This window comes from Protopterus annectens, chromosome 4.part1 (genome assembly GCF_019279795.1).
Source record: "Protopterus annectens isolate FY-2018-M chromosome 4.part1, PAN1.0, whole genome shotgun sequence".
Lineage (NCBI taxonomy): Eukaryota > Metazoa > Chordata > Ceratodontiformes > Protopteridae > Protopterus > Protopterus annectens.
The window spans coordinates 74,491,974-74,510,738 of record NC_056734.1 but is presented as its reverse complement, the minus strand read 5'-3'; the positions used below and the strand labels follow the sequence as shown (position 1 = coordinate 74,510,738).

At 39.2% G+C, this 18,765-nt stretch overlaps 1 protein-coding gene across 1 annotated transcript in view; it reads left to right on the top strand.

Moving 5' to 3' along the window:
- WDR49 (WD repeat domain 49) overlaps nt 1-18,765 on the top strand; it is a 983,894-nt gene that overhangs the window by 383,424 nt on the left and 581,705 nt on the right. The window contains exon 8 of the mRNA XM_044070738.1: nt 212-445. Coding sequence (XP_043926673.1) covers nt 212-445 — 234 coding nt within the window. The remainder of the gene's footprint in view (nt 1-211; nt 446-18,765) is intronic.

Below are 18,765 nucleotides of genomic sequence, written 5' to 3'. Positions count from 1 at the left end.
AATGATTTATTGTGGTCTAATTTTTTTATATTACAAAAACCTGGCATTTTAACAGGGGTGTGTAAACTTTTTATATCTAATGTAAGAGGAACATGAGGGCCCTTATCATTGTCTATAACTTTATTTCAGGTAAAAAAAAAATGTGATCCTAACATACTAATTGAAGTAAGTAATATGGTTCTCTTTGCTGTATCTTTCTAATTCTGTGTAGGTGTTAAGAATCTGGGACATTCATCACCAGTTGTGCATCCAGCGAATTTCAGGAATATTCCCAAAAAGCCATGAGTTCCAAACAATCCTGTACTTTGATGAAGCTCATGGATGCCTTTTTACCACATTTAATAATCAAGTCACTTTACTTGAAATGAAACAAGAGACAAGCAAGAGAGTAACAAGCCACGAGAAGCCAATTACTTGTGTCCTGTATAATTCAGCCTTCAAGCAGGTAATGAAGTATCTGTTAGATCATACTGCATAAAAAACTAACATGTCCTTAGCTTTGTGAAAGAGTTTAGCTGATATTTTGTTTGTGTTGTATTTGTAATCTTACAAACTGATGCATATAAACGTATACTTTGAAAAGTAGCAGTGCAGTTACATAAGGGCTAGAATGGAAATGGTAAGTTCTGTTGTGTCTTGTTTTGTTGAGACTTTTAATATTGTGTATGTTTTTGTGATGTCTGAAAATCAGTGACACAATGTTGTTCATCACACAGTGCATTTTTCCATCACCAGGCAACTCAGTGTAAAGAGAAAAGTTGTTTTGCAAAATAATTTTCTCTTTAATCTGGATTAGTATATTTTGAGATCAGGATATATTGGGAGGTGCAGTGATGCAGAGCATCCAGAAAATAATAGTTTTTTTTAGTTTTTGTGACACTTTTGTGGGTGGCATTTTTGTGTCTTGGATATTATGTAGTTTAGACATTAGGATTATGACTTAGAGAGTCTCAATAAAATGAAACTTGATATTTCAAAAGGAATCCAAATACGTTGTGTTAGTACGTTATATGGTACTTACTTTTTATCAGTGCATTGATTTATTAATTTGTTTATTTATATTTTGTTATGCAGCTAGGTTGCATACATGTTGAAACAGGATCCAAGGAAAAAAAAAAACTCCAGTGATTATACAAACAGCACTGAGTTACACTAAAATGATACAAATGTAAGACATTTTATCATATAGAGGAAGGTATTCTTTTGGAACAGCTAGGACATATATACATCACCAATGCACAGCAGCTAATATTTCACAATCATAAGGTTATATAGAAGGATAGTTTATAAAGATAAGTATACATATATGTTAATATGCATTATCATCATCATCAGGCTATAGCAATTAATACTGTGCATTCTGTAATGTTCATCTTGCCAGCAAAACCTTAAAAGCCCAAATATTTAAATTGTGTTGATTAGACCCAGCTCTGTGGTGTAGAGGAATGAAGCCCTGGCAATCAACCAGACAACTGACCTACAAACAATGGCCTGAGTGCTACAAGAGCTGGCCAGAAGAGGGTGGGATTGAGTAGTTTACACAAGTAAGCACATATTGGAGGATGGTAGCTTCCAGTTGGCTGATTGCTACTGTGCAGGGCTGCTTAATGCAAGTAGCTGAGGACTGTGGGTGTCTTGGCTTGGTAGTCCCATGCCAGTGACATTAGCCCTTGTGTGTGTGTGTGTGTGTGTGTGTGTGTGTGTGTGTGTGTGTGTGTGTGTGTGTGTGTGTGTGTGTGCGTGTGTGTGTGTGAGCATGTACACATACAATGAGGGTACACTACATCCCTGTGGTGATGTAAGTGCTCACACAAGCCATGAAGGGTGGGGTTAAGTCCATAACACATGCCATTATTGCTGGGAAACCAGTGAGATTACAGATCACCTTTATGGCTGTCTGGATGATAGCCCCTCCAGTCAGCTGTCAAATTTACAGAGAGATACCCAAGATGAGGGATCAAATGGGCTAAACTGGCAGGGGGAAGTCTGATGGTCAGTAGACATGAAGGAAAACAAAGTACACACCCAAAGCTATATTTATGCTATATTTTATTCAACTTTTGTATACCCTTTCTGGAGACTGTATATGAAAGTGAACATTATTTTTTTTTTAATAGGTAACATTTTTATTGGTAAATCAATAAAAACCCAGAAGACTATTATTGTCTGATATCTATCACATAATTAATATATTAAGTGCATTAAGTATAATAACTAAACTGGGTCATAAAGAACCTGCAGCTAGAAATTAGAGAATATACAGCAAACAGCTCAGCCTACTACTTTACTTGTTTTTCATTTCCTGTCCATACTATAAATGTTCATTGCAACATCTTCCCAGATAAGCAGCTCATTTTAATTGTGTTTAATTGTTGCTAGTCATGTAAAATGCCTTTTAGTTACCTGAGGAAGTCTTCTTGTTCCCAGTGTAATATAACATTTTATCTTATTCACTTTCATTATTTATTATCTGTTTTCAAGTTCCTGTTGCTTTAATCTGTTGAACTCATTTTGAATACCATTACTACCTTAAGTATTCTTGAAGATCCCAACAACAGTATTGAAGCCTTTCTATTTAGCTTGCATTTGACTGAATGACTCTGTATACTCCTTCTACAGTTGTACCCACTTGTGCAGTATTGTCTACATGAGTGTTTCTTTGGCGCATCCATGGAATAGACTTAGTGGACTTATCCAGGCAGCAAAATAAAGATTTTTTTTCATGAAAATGAAATCCACCTTAATGGAACTTCCTAATGTAAAGAATATCAGCAAAAGCGCTTAACATGAAAAAGTAAACTGATGCACCACACTAATCAAAAGCAAACAAGCAAAAAAATGCAGAAAACTAAGTTATTGCAAAAAATGATAATGAAAATAAAATTGAACCATCGTCTTTTGCTATGCCTCAATGCACTCCCCCATACAGGAGGACATACCATACCTCTCAACCTGTAAACATCAATCATCTGGATAAATGCTTTTTAGAGTAGGTACATCGGGCTAAAAAATCTGGACAGCTAAATAGTCTTTAGAGGATGGTGCAGTGTGCAAGTGTTTGACTAAGCTGAGCTCTTAACATATTTGAAGTACTCCTTATTATTAGAGTCTAAGTCAGACTTGGCTTCATTATTTTCCCTTTTCTTTCTCAATCAAAATTCTTAAGTCCTCGTTAATTTGATTTAGTTGCCTTTTTTGCTACATTAGGAAACATAATCTATTAACTGGAACTTCCTAAAAATCCTCCCCTTAGATAATGCTATAAATGAATTCAGCACAACTTTCCAGAATACCCTAAATAGCCTTGTACATTCTAGAAGGAAGAGACTAAAAACAAATAATGCAATTTGGCTATCCAGAAAGAGTAGCATACTAATGCAGGATATAGAAAAAGCATGGAAAGAATTGCAAAACTATAAAATACCACAATATCTTGAAAACTTCTGAATGATTCTCATCATACTAAAAAGCAAATAAATGAAGACAAAAATATATACTGTTACAGTGTTTAGAATAATAATAAACACAATCCTAAAAATTCTGGACAGTCATTAAAAAAATCTTGCATCTTGGCCAGAAATTCAACCCTAACCCCTTTTCCAATAACTCACCACTCGAAACTGCAATACAATTCAACTCTTATTTCATAGATAGTATAGCATTTCTATATGCTATATATAAAGATTCCCCAATATCTAATCCCAACCCTGCCCAACAGCCACATATCACAGCATCTACTTTCACCTTCAAACCTATGCCAGTATCCCATACAAAACTACTCTTAAAGAAACTCAAACCATGCTCAACTTCAGCTGATGACCTTCCAAGTGGGTACTTTAAAAGAGCAGCCAGTAGTATTGCCTATCCCGTCTCAGTCCTTATAAATAGGTCAAGCCAGGAATCCCACATTCCCTTTCTCTGGAAAAAGTCACATATTATCCCTCTGCACAAAGAGGCAATTCAACAGACATTACTAATGTTAGACCTATAGCAGTCTTATCCCCCCTCTCCAAAATACTTAAAAAATGTATTCAAAAACAATTGCTAAACTGTCTCCTGCAGGAGTAACTCCTATCCTCCACACATCATAGCTTCCATCCTTTCCATGGTACTAATACTGCATTTCTAACCATTATAGATACTGTCTATAAAGCTAGAGATAATGGTAAACTAGTCTGCTCTTTATTTCTAGACTTGTTTAAAGACTTCATCACAATTTGTCACAGCAAACTTCTACTTCAAATGTCCTCGCTAGGTCTCTCTCAGCCCACCCTTCTACTGTTCAAAAGCTGCCTGTCCAATAGGTATCAGTGAAAAAAATGGCCCTCTGCCCTCTCTCCATACCTCCAAGTCACCACAAATTTACCACAAAGCTCTATCCTCGGTCCCCTCCTCTTTAACATTCTCACCAACATCCTCCACAGATCCACACAACAGGTCTCCATAATACAGTATGCAGATAACTTCACACCGATGTGCATATCTGACAACATAGTACAACTCTAAAAATTTACTCAGGAACCTTTAACATCCACTGAAACATGGCTTTGTAAGTCAAAACTCATGCTCCCCCACCAAAAAACAAATTACTACTTTTTTTCTCCATATCCCTCTCTCATGAAAAAAAAAACAAAATTTAAAGTCGTCTCTCTTGGAAATATAACCATTTAAGTCACTTCTCATAGCAAATTGTTAGGGATGATAAGGGATGATAATCTTAATTTAGCCATGCATATACAAAATTGCATAAGAAAAATGCATAAAAAAAGTACAGTTGTGTACACCTACCATAAATGTAGATGTTCGAGTGTCTTCACTGTTGCAGTCATGACTGTAGGGTTCTCCCCTGCCGGCAGGCAGCCCTCGGTCGGCCAGAATCCCAAAGTCTGGGCCCGGCGTCGGCTGTTCAACTATGCTCCCTGACGTCAGAGCGCCAGGAGTACAAAACTGACAGCCGATGCCATCTTCTCCAGTTTTTCTTGCCCCAGATGTCAGGAGTCCCAAAATGAAAAAGGGTCCCATAACCTTTGCAAATACACCTCAGAAGAATGGTGAAAAAAAGGAACTACACAAAAGTAAAAATAAGAGGGGACAGGAGGGAGGGAAACACAGGCTGCAACAGTGAAGACACTCGAACATCTACATTTATGGTAGGTGTACACAACTGTACTATGTTCATCGTGTTTCACTGTTGCAGTCATGACTGTAGGGTAGAATCCCAAAGCTGAAAGAAAGGGAGGTGGTCATAAAGAAGAAGGGGCGGCTAAAAGGCCCTGCAAGACTGCAGAGGCAAAGCCTGCCCTAGACTTAGAGTAGAGAGGTAGATTGTAGTGCTTAGAAAAAGTATGCACTGAACTCCAAGTTGCAGCTTCCAAAATGTCTTTGGTAGGAACTCCCCTGAGGAAGGCCGCAGAAGTGGCAGCAGCTCTGGTGGAATGAGTCCGTATACTCCCTGGGATTTGCTTTCCATGGTGTGAATAACAAAATCTGATTCCATGAGCAATCCATTTAGAAATGGTCTGTTTTGAAATAGCTTTACCTTGGGAACTTGAAGCATAAGAAACAAACAATTGTTCTGATTTTCTGATGTCCTTGGTTCTGTCCAGGTAAAAACGTAGTTGTTTGTGTACATCCAAGGAATGTAAGATCCTTTCCCCTTTATTTTGAGGAGTGGGGAAAAAGGTTGGCAAGTGAATAGTTTGATTTAAAGCCACTTTGGAAACCACCTTAGGCATGAAGGTAGGATTAGTCCTCAAAGATACCCTGTCTTGATGAAAAATAATATAAGGTTCCACAGCCATAAGAGCTTGTAACTCTGAAACTCTCCTGGCAGAGGTTAGGGCTAACAAGATAGCTGTCTTCCAAGATAAAAACTTGATGTCAGAAGAGGCAGCAGGCTCAAAAGGAGGCAAGGTTAGTTTTTCCAAAACATAGTTGAGATCCCAAGCAGGAATGGGAGGAGATCTAGGAGGTCTTAAGTTCTTAGCTCCTCTGAGAAACTGTCTCATGAGCTGGTGGGAAAAGATGGGAGGGTCTGTATTATAATGAGCAGAAATAGCAGAGGCATGTATCTTAATGGAAGAGAAAGAGAGACCCTTATGTAAGAGATCCGTCAAGTAAAGTAAAATTAAAGTAATGTTAGGAAGAAGAGGATCAGAATCCTGAGCCTGCATCCAGGAACAAAATCTTTTCCATTTTCCTGCATAAGAATTTCTAGTGCTAGGACGTCTGGCTTCTAAAATGACATCCATAACCTGCTTGGGTAGGAATGAAGAAATCAAAGGCCCTGGATTAACCAGGCCACCAGGCTGAGAGTTCTGACATGAGAGTGTAGAACCTGACCCTGATGTTGGGACAGAAGGTTCGGAGACTGAGGCAAAACCCAAGGGGGCTCCAGGCATAGGTTTTTTAGAGTTGGATACCAAAACTGCCGAGGCCAATTTGGAGCCAGCAAGATTATCATCTTGGGCTTGTCCTGTTTTATCTTCAATAAGACCCATGGAAGAAGAGGAAGAGGTGGAAAGGCATATCCCGAGAGGTTCCTCCAACTGAATGACAGGGCATCCACTTTCCAAACTTCTCTGTGGAAAGTCCTGGTGCAAAAATTCTGTAGTTGATGATTGAGATGGGATGCAAAGAGGTCTATGTGAGGACATCCCCAGACTGCTGTTATCATCCTGAATATTTTGGTGTCCAGCATCCATTCGTGTGGATCCGAAAGGTTTCTGCTCAGACTGTCTGCCAGAAAGTTTTGTTTCCCTGGTAGAAACTGAGCTTGAAGATCCAGATTGCAAGCTAGAGCTGTGTTCCATAGATCCATGGCTAGTCTGCAAAGGGGGTAGGAATGAGATCCCCCTTGCTTGTTTATGTACCACATAACTGTGGTGTTGTCTGTCCGTATTAGTAGTTGTCCTGGTTGTAAAAGATTCCTGAAGGCCAATAGAGCTTTCTGAACGGCTAACATTTCCTTTAAATTGATATGCAGGTGCTTCTGATCCTTTGTCCAAAGGCCCTGCAGACAGTTGCCCTGAAAATGGGCTCCCCAAGCATAATCCGAGGCGTCCGTGGTTAGAATCTGAGTGGCAGGAGGCAGACGGAAGGGTTTCCCTTTGTTTAGAGCACATGCCCTGGACCACCAAAGAAATTCCTTTTGAAGGCAAGGAAGGACAGAGATCAGTATGCCTAAACTATGGCAATGCTGAGACCATACACTTTTTAGGTATCACTGTATTTTCCTCATGTGTAGTCTTGCATATGGTACGAGAAGGACGCATGAGGCCATGTAACCCAAAGCCTGCAGGAATTTACTTGCAGATAGTTGAGTTAAAGTTGCCAAGGTTTTGAAAGTTGAAGTCAGCTGTAATTGTTTTTTGGATGTCAGAAATGCCATCTGGGTTATGGTGTTTAGAAGAGCACCCAGAAAAGTTATCTGTTGTGATGGTGTCAAATTTGACTTTTTTATGTTTACAGAGAATCCCAGGAACTTGAGGAGGTTCTGTACAAATTCTAGATGCTGGAGTAAGACATCCTTGCTGTCTGCCTGAATTAGACAATCATCCAGATAAGGGTAAATTTGAATTCCCTTGAGTCTGCAGTAAGCTACTACTGGAGCCAGGCATTTGGTGAAGACCCTGGGCGCAGTAGACAATCCAAAGGGCAGCGCAGAGAATTGAAAGTGCCTCGATACGGCCTTGAACCTGAGATATTTTCTACGATCCTGCCTGATGGGAATGTGTAGATATGCCTCCTTTAAATCCAAAGTTACCATCCATGCATCTTTGGACAGCATTGGAAGTAGCTGCTGTAGAGTAAGCATCTTGAATTTTGGAATCTCTAGAAAGGTGTTCAAGACCGACAGATCCAGAATGGGTCTCCATGAGTTTTGCTTCCTTGGGACTAGAAAGAGCCTTGAGTAAAAACCTTTTCCCATCTCTGAAAATGGAACCAGTTCTATGGCATTCATAGCCAAAAGAGCTTCCACCTGGTTTAAGGCCTTCGTCCATTGATGTTTTGGAAGGTCTGGCCATCCGCTTGGCCTTGGCAAGGTATGAAAATGGAATTTGTAACCTCTTAAAACCACATCCAAAACCCACTTGTCTTGGGTTATTTGAGTCCAATTTTGATAAAAAAGAGAGTTTTCCTCCGAGAGGGGCTTCCAGGCAAGAAGTTCCTGTAGCCCAACAGAGGGAGTCATTGAGTTTGTTTCCTTTGAGTTTGTGACCTGTCCTCTCCTCCCCTAGGGGTGGAAGCAGTCCACTGTCTTGGTCTATAAGAAGCTTGTGTTTGAGGCCTTCCTCTGGAGCGTCTATATCTACCCCTCTGAGGCCTGTCTGAAGTGGGAAAGGACCAATTTTTTGAAGGCCAATTCCTGCTAAATCTAGGTGGCTGTACTTGTAAGAAATCTTTAACTGTTTGCATGGATTTCGCCTTATCCTCCATCTTTTTAATCACCTCTTCAGCTTTTGATCCAAACAAAACATCATGCTGAACAGGAGCATCCAATAATTTAGCCTTTACTTGATCAGGCAAATTTTGTTCCTTTAGCCATGCATGCCTTCTAATGACTGTGCCAGAGGCCACAGCCCTACAAGAAGCCTCCAAGGCATCAAATCCACAGTGTAAACCATGCTTCCCAACTTGTTCAGTGGCATGCAATAAATCATGTAATTCCTTATCATCTGCACAGGCAGAAATGGAAGTAAGCTTTTGTTTTAAAACAGACAAGAGAAATTGCTGGTATTTCAGCATATGAAACTGACAGTTTAAAGCCCTAATGGACAAAGTAGCAGAAGTCTACACCTTTTTGCCCCACCTTTCTAAGGATCGAGAATCCTTTTCAGTAGGAATGGGATTTTTGGCAGAAGCGGCCTTAACTCCCTTAGGACCCTGAGAAATGGTTTCAGGGTCAGCAGAAGGGTTCTTGTATAAAAACTGGTGGGAATCAGGAACCCGGTAATATCTATCAGTCTTAACAGGAGCAGGAGGAAAAGAGTCAGGGGTTAAGTTAGCCTCCGAAAAGGCATCATCCACAATATCCAAAACAGGAGGAATAGCCAGGGGTCTATGTTGGGGAAGAAGAAGAAAATCCCTCAGTCTTTTCTTAGATTCCGAATACTCCTGTCCTTCCCAGTGGAAATGTTCCCTCATTTCATGCAAAGTTTCCCCAAAAGAGAAATCCTCAGGGGGAGAAGCTGAAGGAATGGATTCCTCAGCATCAGAATCCTCAAAAGGAGGGAAAGAATATTCCTGCTCAGAAGAAGAAACTGAAGAAACAGAAGCCTGATCAGAGGAATCATAATAAACATCCTGCCTTGGCCTTTTATCTGGAGGGGGATGTGAACCCCTAATCATAGTAAGTAAATCCTCCGCCATCTTGAGTAACTGTTTCTGTGACTTGGGAGCCAGTTCAGAAGAGGCCTGTGTTGCAATCTTTGATTTAGAAGGAGTCTTTGCCTTTGTCTTTGGCTTTGCCTTTATTAGAAGTTGAGTAGGCCTGAAAACCCCTTCGGAAGCCGGTACCTGCACAGCGGCTCCAGACCCATCCGAAGGAGCATTGTCTGAAGGTCCTGCAATAGAAATATTTAAAGGCCTGGTTGGCTCCTCATGAGAGTCCGTTTCGGCCATCGGTTCTGAAATGGCCGACGACAGGGGCTGCAAAAGCGCCTCACTGACGACAGCCGAACCTGAAGCTGGCTCCGCTTGTGCGCTATCATCAGATTTGGACCTCGGAGGCCTGTCTTTATCCTTGCGACGTTTATGAACTCCGGTAGCCGGAACCGTATCCGACGACATTTTGTAGTTAAAGCGCCTACCGAAGTAATGAAAAGCAAAATCATACCTTCGCTTAATAGTACGTTGATTGAATCTAGCACAAAACCGACAACTAGCTACGTCGTGGTCAGGGCCTAAGCAAGGAATACAGTAAGAATGAAAATCCTTATGAGGTATTTGCTTCCCACATGAAATACAATTATTAACTTTTTCTGACATCAGAGTGGAGCAAGAAAAAAGTTTCCCCAACGGGGTACTTAGCTTTGAGTGGAGAAGAAAATCTTCAGACTGAAGTTTATCAGAAAAAATCATCAGGAGTCAGCCGACCGGCACCTGCGAACTGCTATCACCGCACGGCAAGAAAGACTGGAGAAGATGGCATCGGCTGTCAGCTTTGTACTCCTGGCACTCTGACGTCAGGGAGCATGGTTGAACAGCCGACGCCGGACCCAGACTTTGGGATTCTGGCCAACCGGGGGCTGCCTGCCGGCAGGGGAGAACCCTACAGTCATGACTGCAACAGTGAAACACGATGAACATCTAGATATGCTTTACATGCTAAAAAGTTTCTCACCAAAGCAACTAAAACTACACGCCACTACTTCTCTCTTCCCCACACTTCTTTATGTCATTCCCCATCCTTAACTTCCAGGCATCACAAAAATCAAAACTTGAACTATGCCTTAACAAGGTTGCTAAATTTGCAGCAAATACTCCTTTCAGAACCCGCCACTGTATAGCACTTAAAAGCCTAAATTGGTTAGCACTACCCCATCAACTAACATATACACAGCTTCCATCTGCTTGTCCAGCACTAAATATTATTCTATATAACTATGTTCCCAATCAGTTATTATGATCCAATGACCAAAAACTCCTGTCTGTCCACAAACATGTCATATCTGCTGGACATTGTCTGCACTCATACTATGTTGCTAAGACCTGTATCCATCAGGTCAGTCCCCTCCTTACCATCCTTCAACACCATTCTGAAAGACTTCATATCCAAAATCTGACTCTGTACTTGCTTAACACCAGGATAAACTATATCCCCAAATGTGAACAAGCGCCTATTCGTACCTCAAACCTCCTTACACACCCATCTTCACTCACTTCCTTACTTCTATCAAATTTTCTCTCCTGGCTTTCTCTCTAAATATATCATAAGCCTGCTTTTCCTCTCACTTCATATTGCAGTTCCTGTTTGCATTATATGAATTTACCTTTAATTTATCTATAAACTGGCTAAAATTTCTCTAAATTTTAACTTGCCTCTATTCTTAATCAATGTTTTTATATCACATTTAATTGGCTATATTTATTTAAACAGTAGATATTTTTGCATTATTTTTGAAGATTGTAAAATTGTTGTGCTTAAAATTTTTTGTAATACTTTGGAGCTTTTCTCCCTGGGCCTCCATTGAAAATGGGCTCCTACCCAGTGAGACTTTCAGAGCAATCAAATGTCAATCGATCAGTAAATAAAACTAAAAATGAAAAATTCTGTGCTTCTTTCAGTACAATTTAATTAATGATGGACACCACCAAAAGGGAATTTAATATTCACATATTTAATATGCGTTACTGCTGCTTCTACTCTTTTGCTAACATATGCTCCAAGGTTACATAACCTAGTTCACACTGCTTACTTGTATTTAAGTTTATCCAATCTAATACAATCAGCCATTTTTTAACCTCACTGAAATTAATCAAACCATAGCTATATTTCATAATAGTAGCAGATAGAACATTTATTAATTCAGCATAAAAGATGAAGGCACTATGATCTGAAGAACCAAGAGGTTCACAAATTCGTACATTTCTGGAAGTCTCAAGTTGTCACTTGCCACTAAGTCCAACTTTTTTTCCCTGTAGTTATTTTTTAAGTAGTTTATGAAGATTATATAATGAAAAAATATCAATAAATTATTTTGAGAAGATTGTATCCCTGCTAAGATGTATCCAATCAGTTAGCAGGCAATTAAAATCCCCCACCAGAAGTATGTTTTTACCATTACAGATATTGTCCAGTTCAAGTAAAAAAAATGTTTCACAGAATCTGTGCCAAGCCTTCTATAGCTCAGTATTAAGTGTAAGTTACTTTGTCTTGATATATGTAGATTTCAACAAGATAGTTTTAGCCCATTGGAATTATGAGGGTATTATTTCATGTATAAGCAATAATAATCCTGCTGCTCTAAAGATGTCTCTAAAAAGCTCACACTTATAAACCCAGGAAAATATAAGTATTTGGAACTCCATGACTCTGCTATAACAGTTATTTTATAATCTTTATTAGTACACATGTATATTTTATAATCTTTATTAGTACACATGTATATTTTATAATCTTTTAATAGGATCAAACTATATAGTTTTCATATTTGTTATCCAGGCTCTGGGTGTAGCAATAATAGGCTATTGCAATATTATCAGGTCTTCTAACTACGACTGTGTGTCAATTGCTGGTTCTATGTTCTCTAAAAATGTAATATAGCTGGATATTTTTCCAGACACAAAATAATAAGTTAAAGTCTCTCATCATATCTTCCTACTTTGTGGTGCCATAAGGAGCCTGAATACTTTAGTGGTTCATAGGTTCATAAGTTGGTACTAGGCTATCGGCCTTAGGGCCTATACAAGCCTAGCATGCACAAAAGATACGCAAGTATGACGAGGTACAAGGACTGTACCAAATGCATACCAAACACAAAAAGTGTCCAGCACCTAGGAGGTTGAAGAGAATGTATCATTCTTTATTGTGACAACTCCAAAAATAATAGCAAACCAGTTTTGGCAATAGTGAAGCCTTCTTCAGTGCTAAAACACACAATGAAATCTTGATTTGTTTAAGTACAAAAGCACATAATTAGAATCATATTCTTATTGGTTCATACCAAATTAGGTAAGCTCATTAAGGCCATGACTTAAACAAAGTCCCTAGCTTGACAATCCAGCTAGATTCTTTTTTGTTTAGAATGGTATGCCACCCTGCTTTACATATTCTGTTGTGCTGGACTTTGTCTATGATAGTAAAATTAAATCTAGCAGTGGTATGGGTCAATGTATGTTTAAACAGTGAATTGGAAATTCTCTTATTTCTGATGTCACTGAGGTGTTCACTAATACGAAACCTCAGTGGGCGGGAGGTTTGTCCCACATAAAAAGCGGAACAAAAACAGGTAGCTAAGTATACCACCCAGTCACTGCTACAATTACCAAAGGAACAAATTTGATATATCTTGGAGGAGTTACTGCTGGTAAATTCTTTGGTCTTTGAAACAAATGCACACACAGAGCAGTGACCACAAGGAATACTACCCACCAATTTATCCTCAAATAGTGTAAACTTCTGTTGTGTATTAGAGGGTGATGAATGTTTGTAGTGGGTAAAATGAGAGTTTAGTGTAGGGCCTCTTCGATATGAAAACAGACATTGAGGTGGTAATAATGCAGATAATTTTTCATTGGCCAGTAGTATGTCCAAATGGTTGTCAATGATTTGTCTGAATGTGTTAATGTTACGTCCAAACGAAGTGACCGGGCATATAGGTTGAGATGAATTTCTATCCAAATTGTTAGGGGTGTGTTGATACTGCAAAAGATTATCTCTAGGTTGTTCTGAGGCCAATGAACAGGCCTTGTTTATGTTATGAGCATGATAGCCCCTGCTAAGGAACCTATTAGTTAAATCCTGTTGTTGTAGTGAAAATGCATGCTCAGTGGAACAGATGCGTTTGATCCTCAAAAACTGGGACTTCGGGATGTTGTGGATGATGTGTCGAGGATGATGACTTGTGGCATGAAGCAGGGTATTGAATTGGGGAAATTTATGAAAAACTTCAGTTCTCAGTGTGTGATCACTCTCTAGAATGACATTCACATCCAAATAAGTTATTCGATTATAATCCCAGTTCAATGTAAAATGAATCCCCCACTTGTTTTAATTTAAGTATTGTACAAACTCCTGTACATAAGTTACATCACCTCTCCACACCATCCAACAATCATCCAAGTACCACCGCCAGATGTCCAATTCTCCCAAAAATATGTTGAGGTTGGCATCATACATAAGTTCTTCTTCAATGTACCCCATGAACAAGTCAGTATAAATGGGGGCAAAAGAAACACCCATGGCAGTACCCCTAACTTGCCAGTAACATTTACCATGGAAGTAAAAAAAAATTTTTTGTTAGAACATGTTCTGTTAAACAGATTAGTCGAGTATTGAACCCTGGAGTCTATATATCTGTTTTTTCCAACCAAAACTGTATTGCTTCTGAACCAGCTCAATGGGGGATATTGGTATATAAAGCGGTGGCATCCAATGTGCACATCATCCAACTGGGATCCAGCTGTGTACTGGTGATAATCTGAAGAAACTGTGTGGTATCTTTGATTCTTGCTCTAACCATGGGTAGTAACGTTGTAGATATTCAGTCAAAAAGGCTGATGAAGACTCTGTCAAAGAACCCCTTCCCGATACAATTGGTCTCCCCGGTGGTTGGGTTGGATGTTTATGTATTTTGGGCAACAAATATAGATATTGAGATTGTGGGTCAGGAAGAATAAGTTGAAACATTACATTTTTTTATACATTGTTGGATGTGTAAGTCAAATTTTAGTTTGTCATCGATTATGGCACCAAGTAGTTTGGCATGAGGTTCAACTTTGATAATGGTATTGTTAAGGGAAGTTATGATGAAGGAGGGTTTGTGTTCAGCCAGTTTTCTAGGAAAGAAGAGAAGACGTTTTCTTTTTTTTTAGGATTTAGTACTAGCTATCAGTGAGCCATGTTTTGACAGATGAAAACGTGTCCTGAGTTAGTGCTAATAGAACGAGAATGTTTTGTGCAGAGGTAATATGTGCGGAGTCATCGGCATATTGTAATAGTGTAGAAAGCTTAAAAGCAGAATAAAGTTTGTTAGTAAATCTATTGAACAAGAGGGGGCCCAGAATAGATCCTTGAGGAGCTCCTATATTGACCAGATGTAAGGGGGAGAAAAAAGTTTGCCAACAAACAGATTGTTGCCTATTAGAGAAGTAGCTAGAAAACCAGTTAACAGAGGAGTTGGAGAGATTAAGTTCTAAGAATTTAGAAGTTTAGAGTGAGAGACAGTATCAAAGGCTTTTGAGAGATCAAGGAGTAAGCAAGTTATCAGCATGTTGTTGTCACAGGCCTCAGCTACTGTTTGGGTGAAGGAAAGTAGAGCAGTAGATGCACTGTGGTGGGGCCTAAATCCATGGTGGGTGGAACTTAGCAGGTTATAGTCAAGCAGGTGTTTGAATAACTGGATATGTATGCATTTCTCGAGAATTTTGGAGATGGAGACAGGATGGCAATAGGCCTATAATTAGAAGGGTCAGTAGAATTTCTACCCTTATGTAATGGGATTGTAAAGAAAGATTTCCATATGTCAAGTACAATGGCTTCAGTGATTGATCTATTTATGAGTATAGTGATGGGGTAGGCAATTGATTCCGCAGCAAGTTTAAGAAAGTAGGAGTTTTTGTGGCAGAGGGGGAGCGAGGTTTGAATTTGGACAAGACAGATTTGATGTAGAAGGTAAGAACTGGTTTAAATGAGAAGGTATTAGAAGATGTTGTGTTAGAGGATGAAGGAGGAATAGAGGAAGGGTTGCTATTTTGAGTTAGTTTTTGGATTGTTGTCTATAAAATAGTTATTAAGCAGAGTGGCTGTTTCAGTGGCTGTATTGTGTGGGAAGGAATTGGGAGTGGTAGGCTTGCCTGGATACAGGAGGTTGTTAATGGTTGTCTAGAGTTTTTTTTATTATTCTGTGGGTTGGATTGGGCAGCGCAAAGGAAATTTTTCTTAACATTGTTAACTAGTTTTTTGATAGGTTTTAAGCTCTTTATACTTTTGATAAAGGGGAGGAGATTTGTTTTTGACCCAGGCTTTCCAGGGACTATCTCTCTTGTGCATGATGGAGCCGGTATGTTTGGTAAGCCAAGGGGCAAAGTTAGACTTTATTCTGATTTTTCTGGTGGGTGCTAGTGAATTAAGTATGTCAAGAAATATCAGACTGAAAGATTTAACAGCAACGTTGAGAGAGAGTCAATGAAGGAAGGACCAGTTTATGCTGGATAATTTGGTGTTAAAAGTATCTGGATTAAAGTTAGTGAGTTTACGACATTCTATATAAAGGTGGTCTTTGGGTGGTTGCTTAGACTATCTGTAGATATACGTTGGGCAATGATCACTTAGAGAGTCTGGAAGTGTCCCAGGGTTATGATAAAGGTTAGGATTAAAGGTAAGGCTTCAGTCTAGAGTGGCTTCAGTAAAGGAGTTTTTGTTAGTCTGAGTAGAAAATTAGATGAGTTGGTGGAAGCCATGCAGATTAATGCTGTGATTAGGTGAAACAGTTGTAAGCGAGGTCCAGTTTATGTTTACATCACCAAGGATGATGGTTTCGTATGGTACATTTTGAGCAATCCATGACAGAAAGTTCTCATGGATAGGAATATTGTTCCCTGGAGGGATATAGATAGAGGCTATGGCAAAATTTTTGTGAGAGTGTAGGTGACAGTTGACAGTAAGAGTTTCATTAGGCTGAAAGCTAGGTATAGAAACTGAGAATGAGGAGAGATTAAGTTGGTCAGAGAAGAGGATGGCAACACCTCCACCCCTCTTGTTAAGTCTGTCAGCATGAAAAATATTGTAACCAAGGGGTACGATTTCGGTATTAGTGATGTGAGGTTTTAACCAGGTTTCTGGTAAGGTTAAGATATGTGGAGAAGTAGTAACAATCCATGAATGCACTTCTGTGATTTTATTTATGAGGATTTGAATATTCAAAGAATAGATAGTGTTTTAGGAGAAGGAGAAGGGGTAGGGGTGAGAAGCAGAGGAGTGAGGTATGAGGTGAGTGGTTGTGAGAGGTGATGGCAGGTGGACCTGGATTAGGATGGATGTCCCCTTCCAGGAGGAGTGTTTCTAGGAAGGTAATGACATGTGTAAAGAGGTTTATGTTAGTGGATCTTTCTGATTTCAGAGTAGAGGAGAGTGAGGTGTTAGGAAAGGTGTAGAACAGGAGAAGCTGTGAAGGTGAAAGATGAAAGAGAGAAGGAGAGATTAGCTGGGAGTGAAGGAAGGTGCTAGAAATGTGAGTGAAGGAGAGAACAGGTGGTGTTTGATAAGAGAGTGCAATGTGGTAGGGGGTTGATAGGGAAAGAAAGAAGAGGAGTGATATGAAAAGATAAGCCTTCAGCGTGATGGAGGAATAAGCAGTGATAGTTTGGAGGTGGTACCAAAAAGAATAGTTATCAATGGAGAAGCTCAAATGGACTGATTGTAGAGCCATGCTGAGGTGATTTCATTTTGCGGTTAAGGCTTACCCCACAATTATGTAGTTTTAATGGAAGACAGAGCACAATGAGGTGAGATGAACATTTAGAGTATTGCTGCCTCTCCAGTGGCCTATTATGAGAGTTCTGTAATTTCCTACTATTTTTTTCTTTCACTGATAATTACATTAGTTAACCTTTTTCAAAGACGTGCATTGTCTGATTTTAATTAGTGGTTATGTTTTAACACAGTACTTTAAAGTACATCTTAGGCTTGAATGAATAGCTGACTTAGATTTTCTTAAACCATAACTACAATTTTAGGCCACAGTTTCTGGCAGAGGTATGGAAATGGTCAACTGTGACTACTGGTAGCTTATACATAGACTGAGTTGGCTGGTGTCACATATATTCTTGTAAATGAACTGAATGCCATTATGCCAAATGTCAGTGCACTGGAGATATCATATCAAAAGACCTGAATACTGAATTTACAAAACTACAGATGTCTACATTATTGAAACATAAACTCTTATTGTGCCTTTTTAGGCAGTGTCAAACTAACCAACCTGCCAGCATAACAACATCATCTTTGGATAAATTCAAGGTACTGCTGCTTCATGCTAGAAGTCTAAACAAGAAACTACATTCCCTGGAAGCACTCCTCACTTTGGAAGATGCTGATGTCTGTGCAGTCACCGAGACATAGTTCAAAGGCATGGAAATCACCCCGGCTGTGCAGGCTACAATGCCTTCCATATGTTCACACCACAAACTGAGTGTGAAAGAACCAACGGAGGAGGTGTATCTGTTAAATAAAAACAAATGATAACAACACAGGAGGCTCAGATGCAAAAGTTTACTAGTGTACACCAGGAGGCAATAAACCATACAAGTACAGAGTTTTGTCTGACAAGATGCAGGAAATACACAATTTTATATAGTCTTACATTCAGGCTGTGCCCACCTTACTGACGTGGTTAGTCACATGGGGCACCTACATCACTATGGTCTACAATATTCTATTCATAAGAAAAAGCTGATGTTATACATTTTAAAAGTTTTCCCATGGGAATAATACAGCCTTGCAAAGCACCTGGTTCGTTATAATGTCTTTCTGTAAATGTTACTCTTCCAAGGTCTCAGGCTTGCTTGAATACAATAGTCGGTTCACTCTTGTAATATACTTCTTTGTTCTTCTTGCAACTTTTACTTTAGCAGCTGTGTCTTATCTCTGATACATTCACAAGGTTAATTATCTCAGAGGAAGGAATAAGAATATTCAATGCTTTATACATTTAATTTTCCTGACCCAGCAGATAATCATTAGTGAAAAACATAAGCTTGCTGAGCTGGCTACTGCCAGGGTCAGAGTTCAAATACACTGCAGCTCCAAAGCTTCAAGCAATTACATGTAAAATCATTCTTATTGCCATATTGTAAATAGAATAAAATGCATTATATACTACTTGCTTTTAAACTAGCACTTTATACATGTTCAAATACATATTTTTCTAACATTTTCCTCCCTTTTAATACTTTTTATTCTATTCAGAAACATAAACAATGTTATATCGTCTCCTAGCCTTCTCCTTTAAGGACTTTCAACTAGGCAAGTCATTTAGTTTATATTTCGGAACAAGTTTCATCTGGAATCAATAGTTCCAATTCAATGTCTTGGTACAAAGT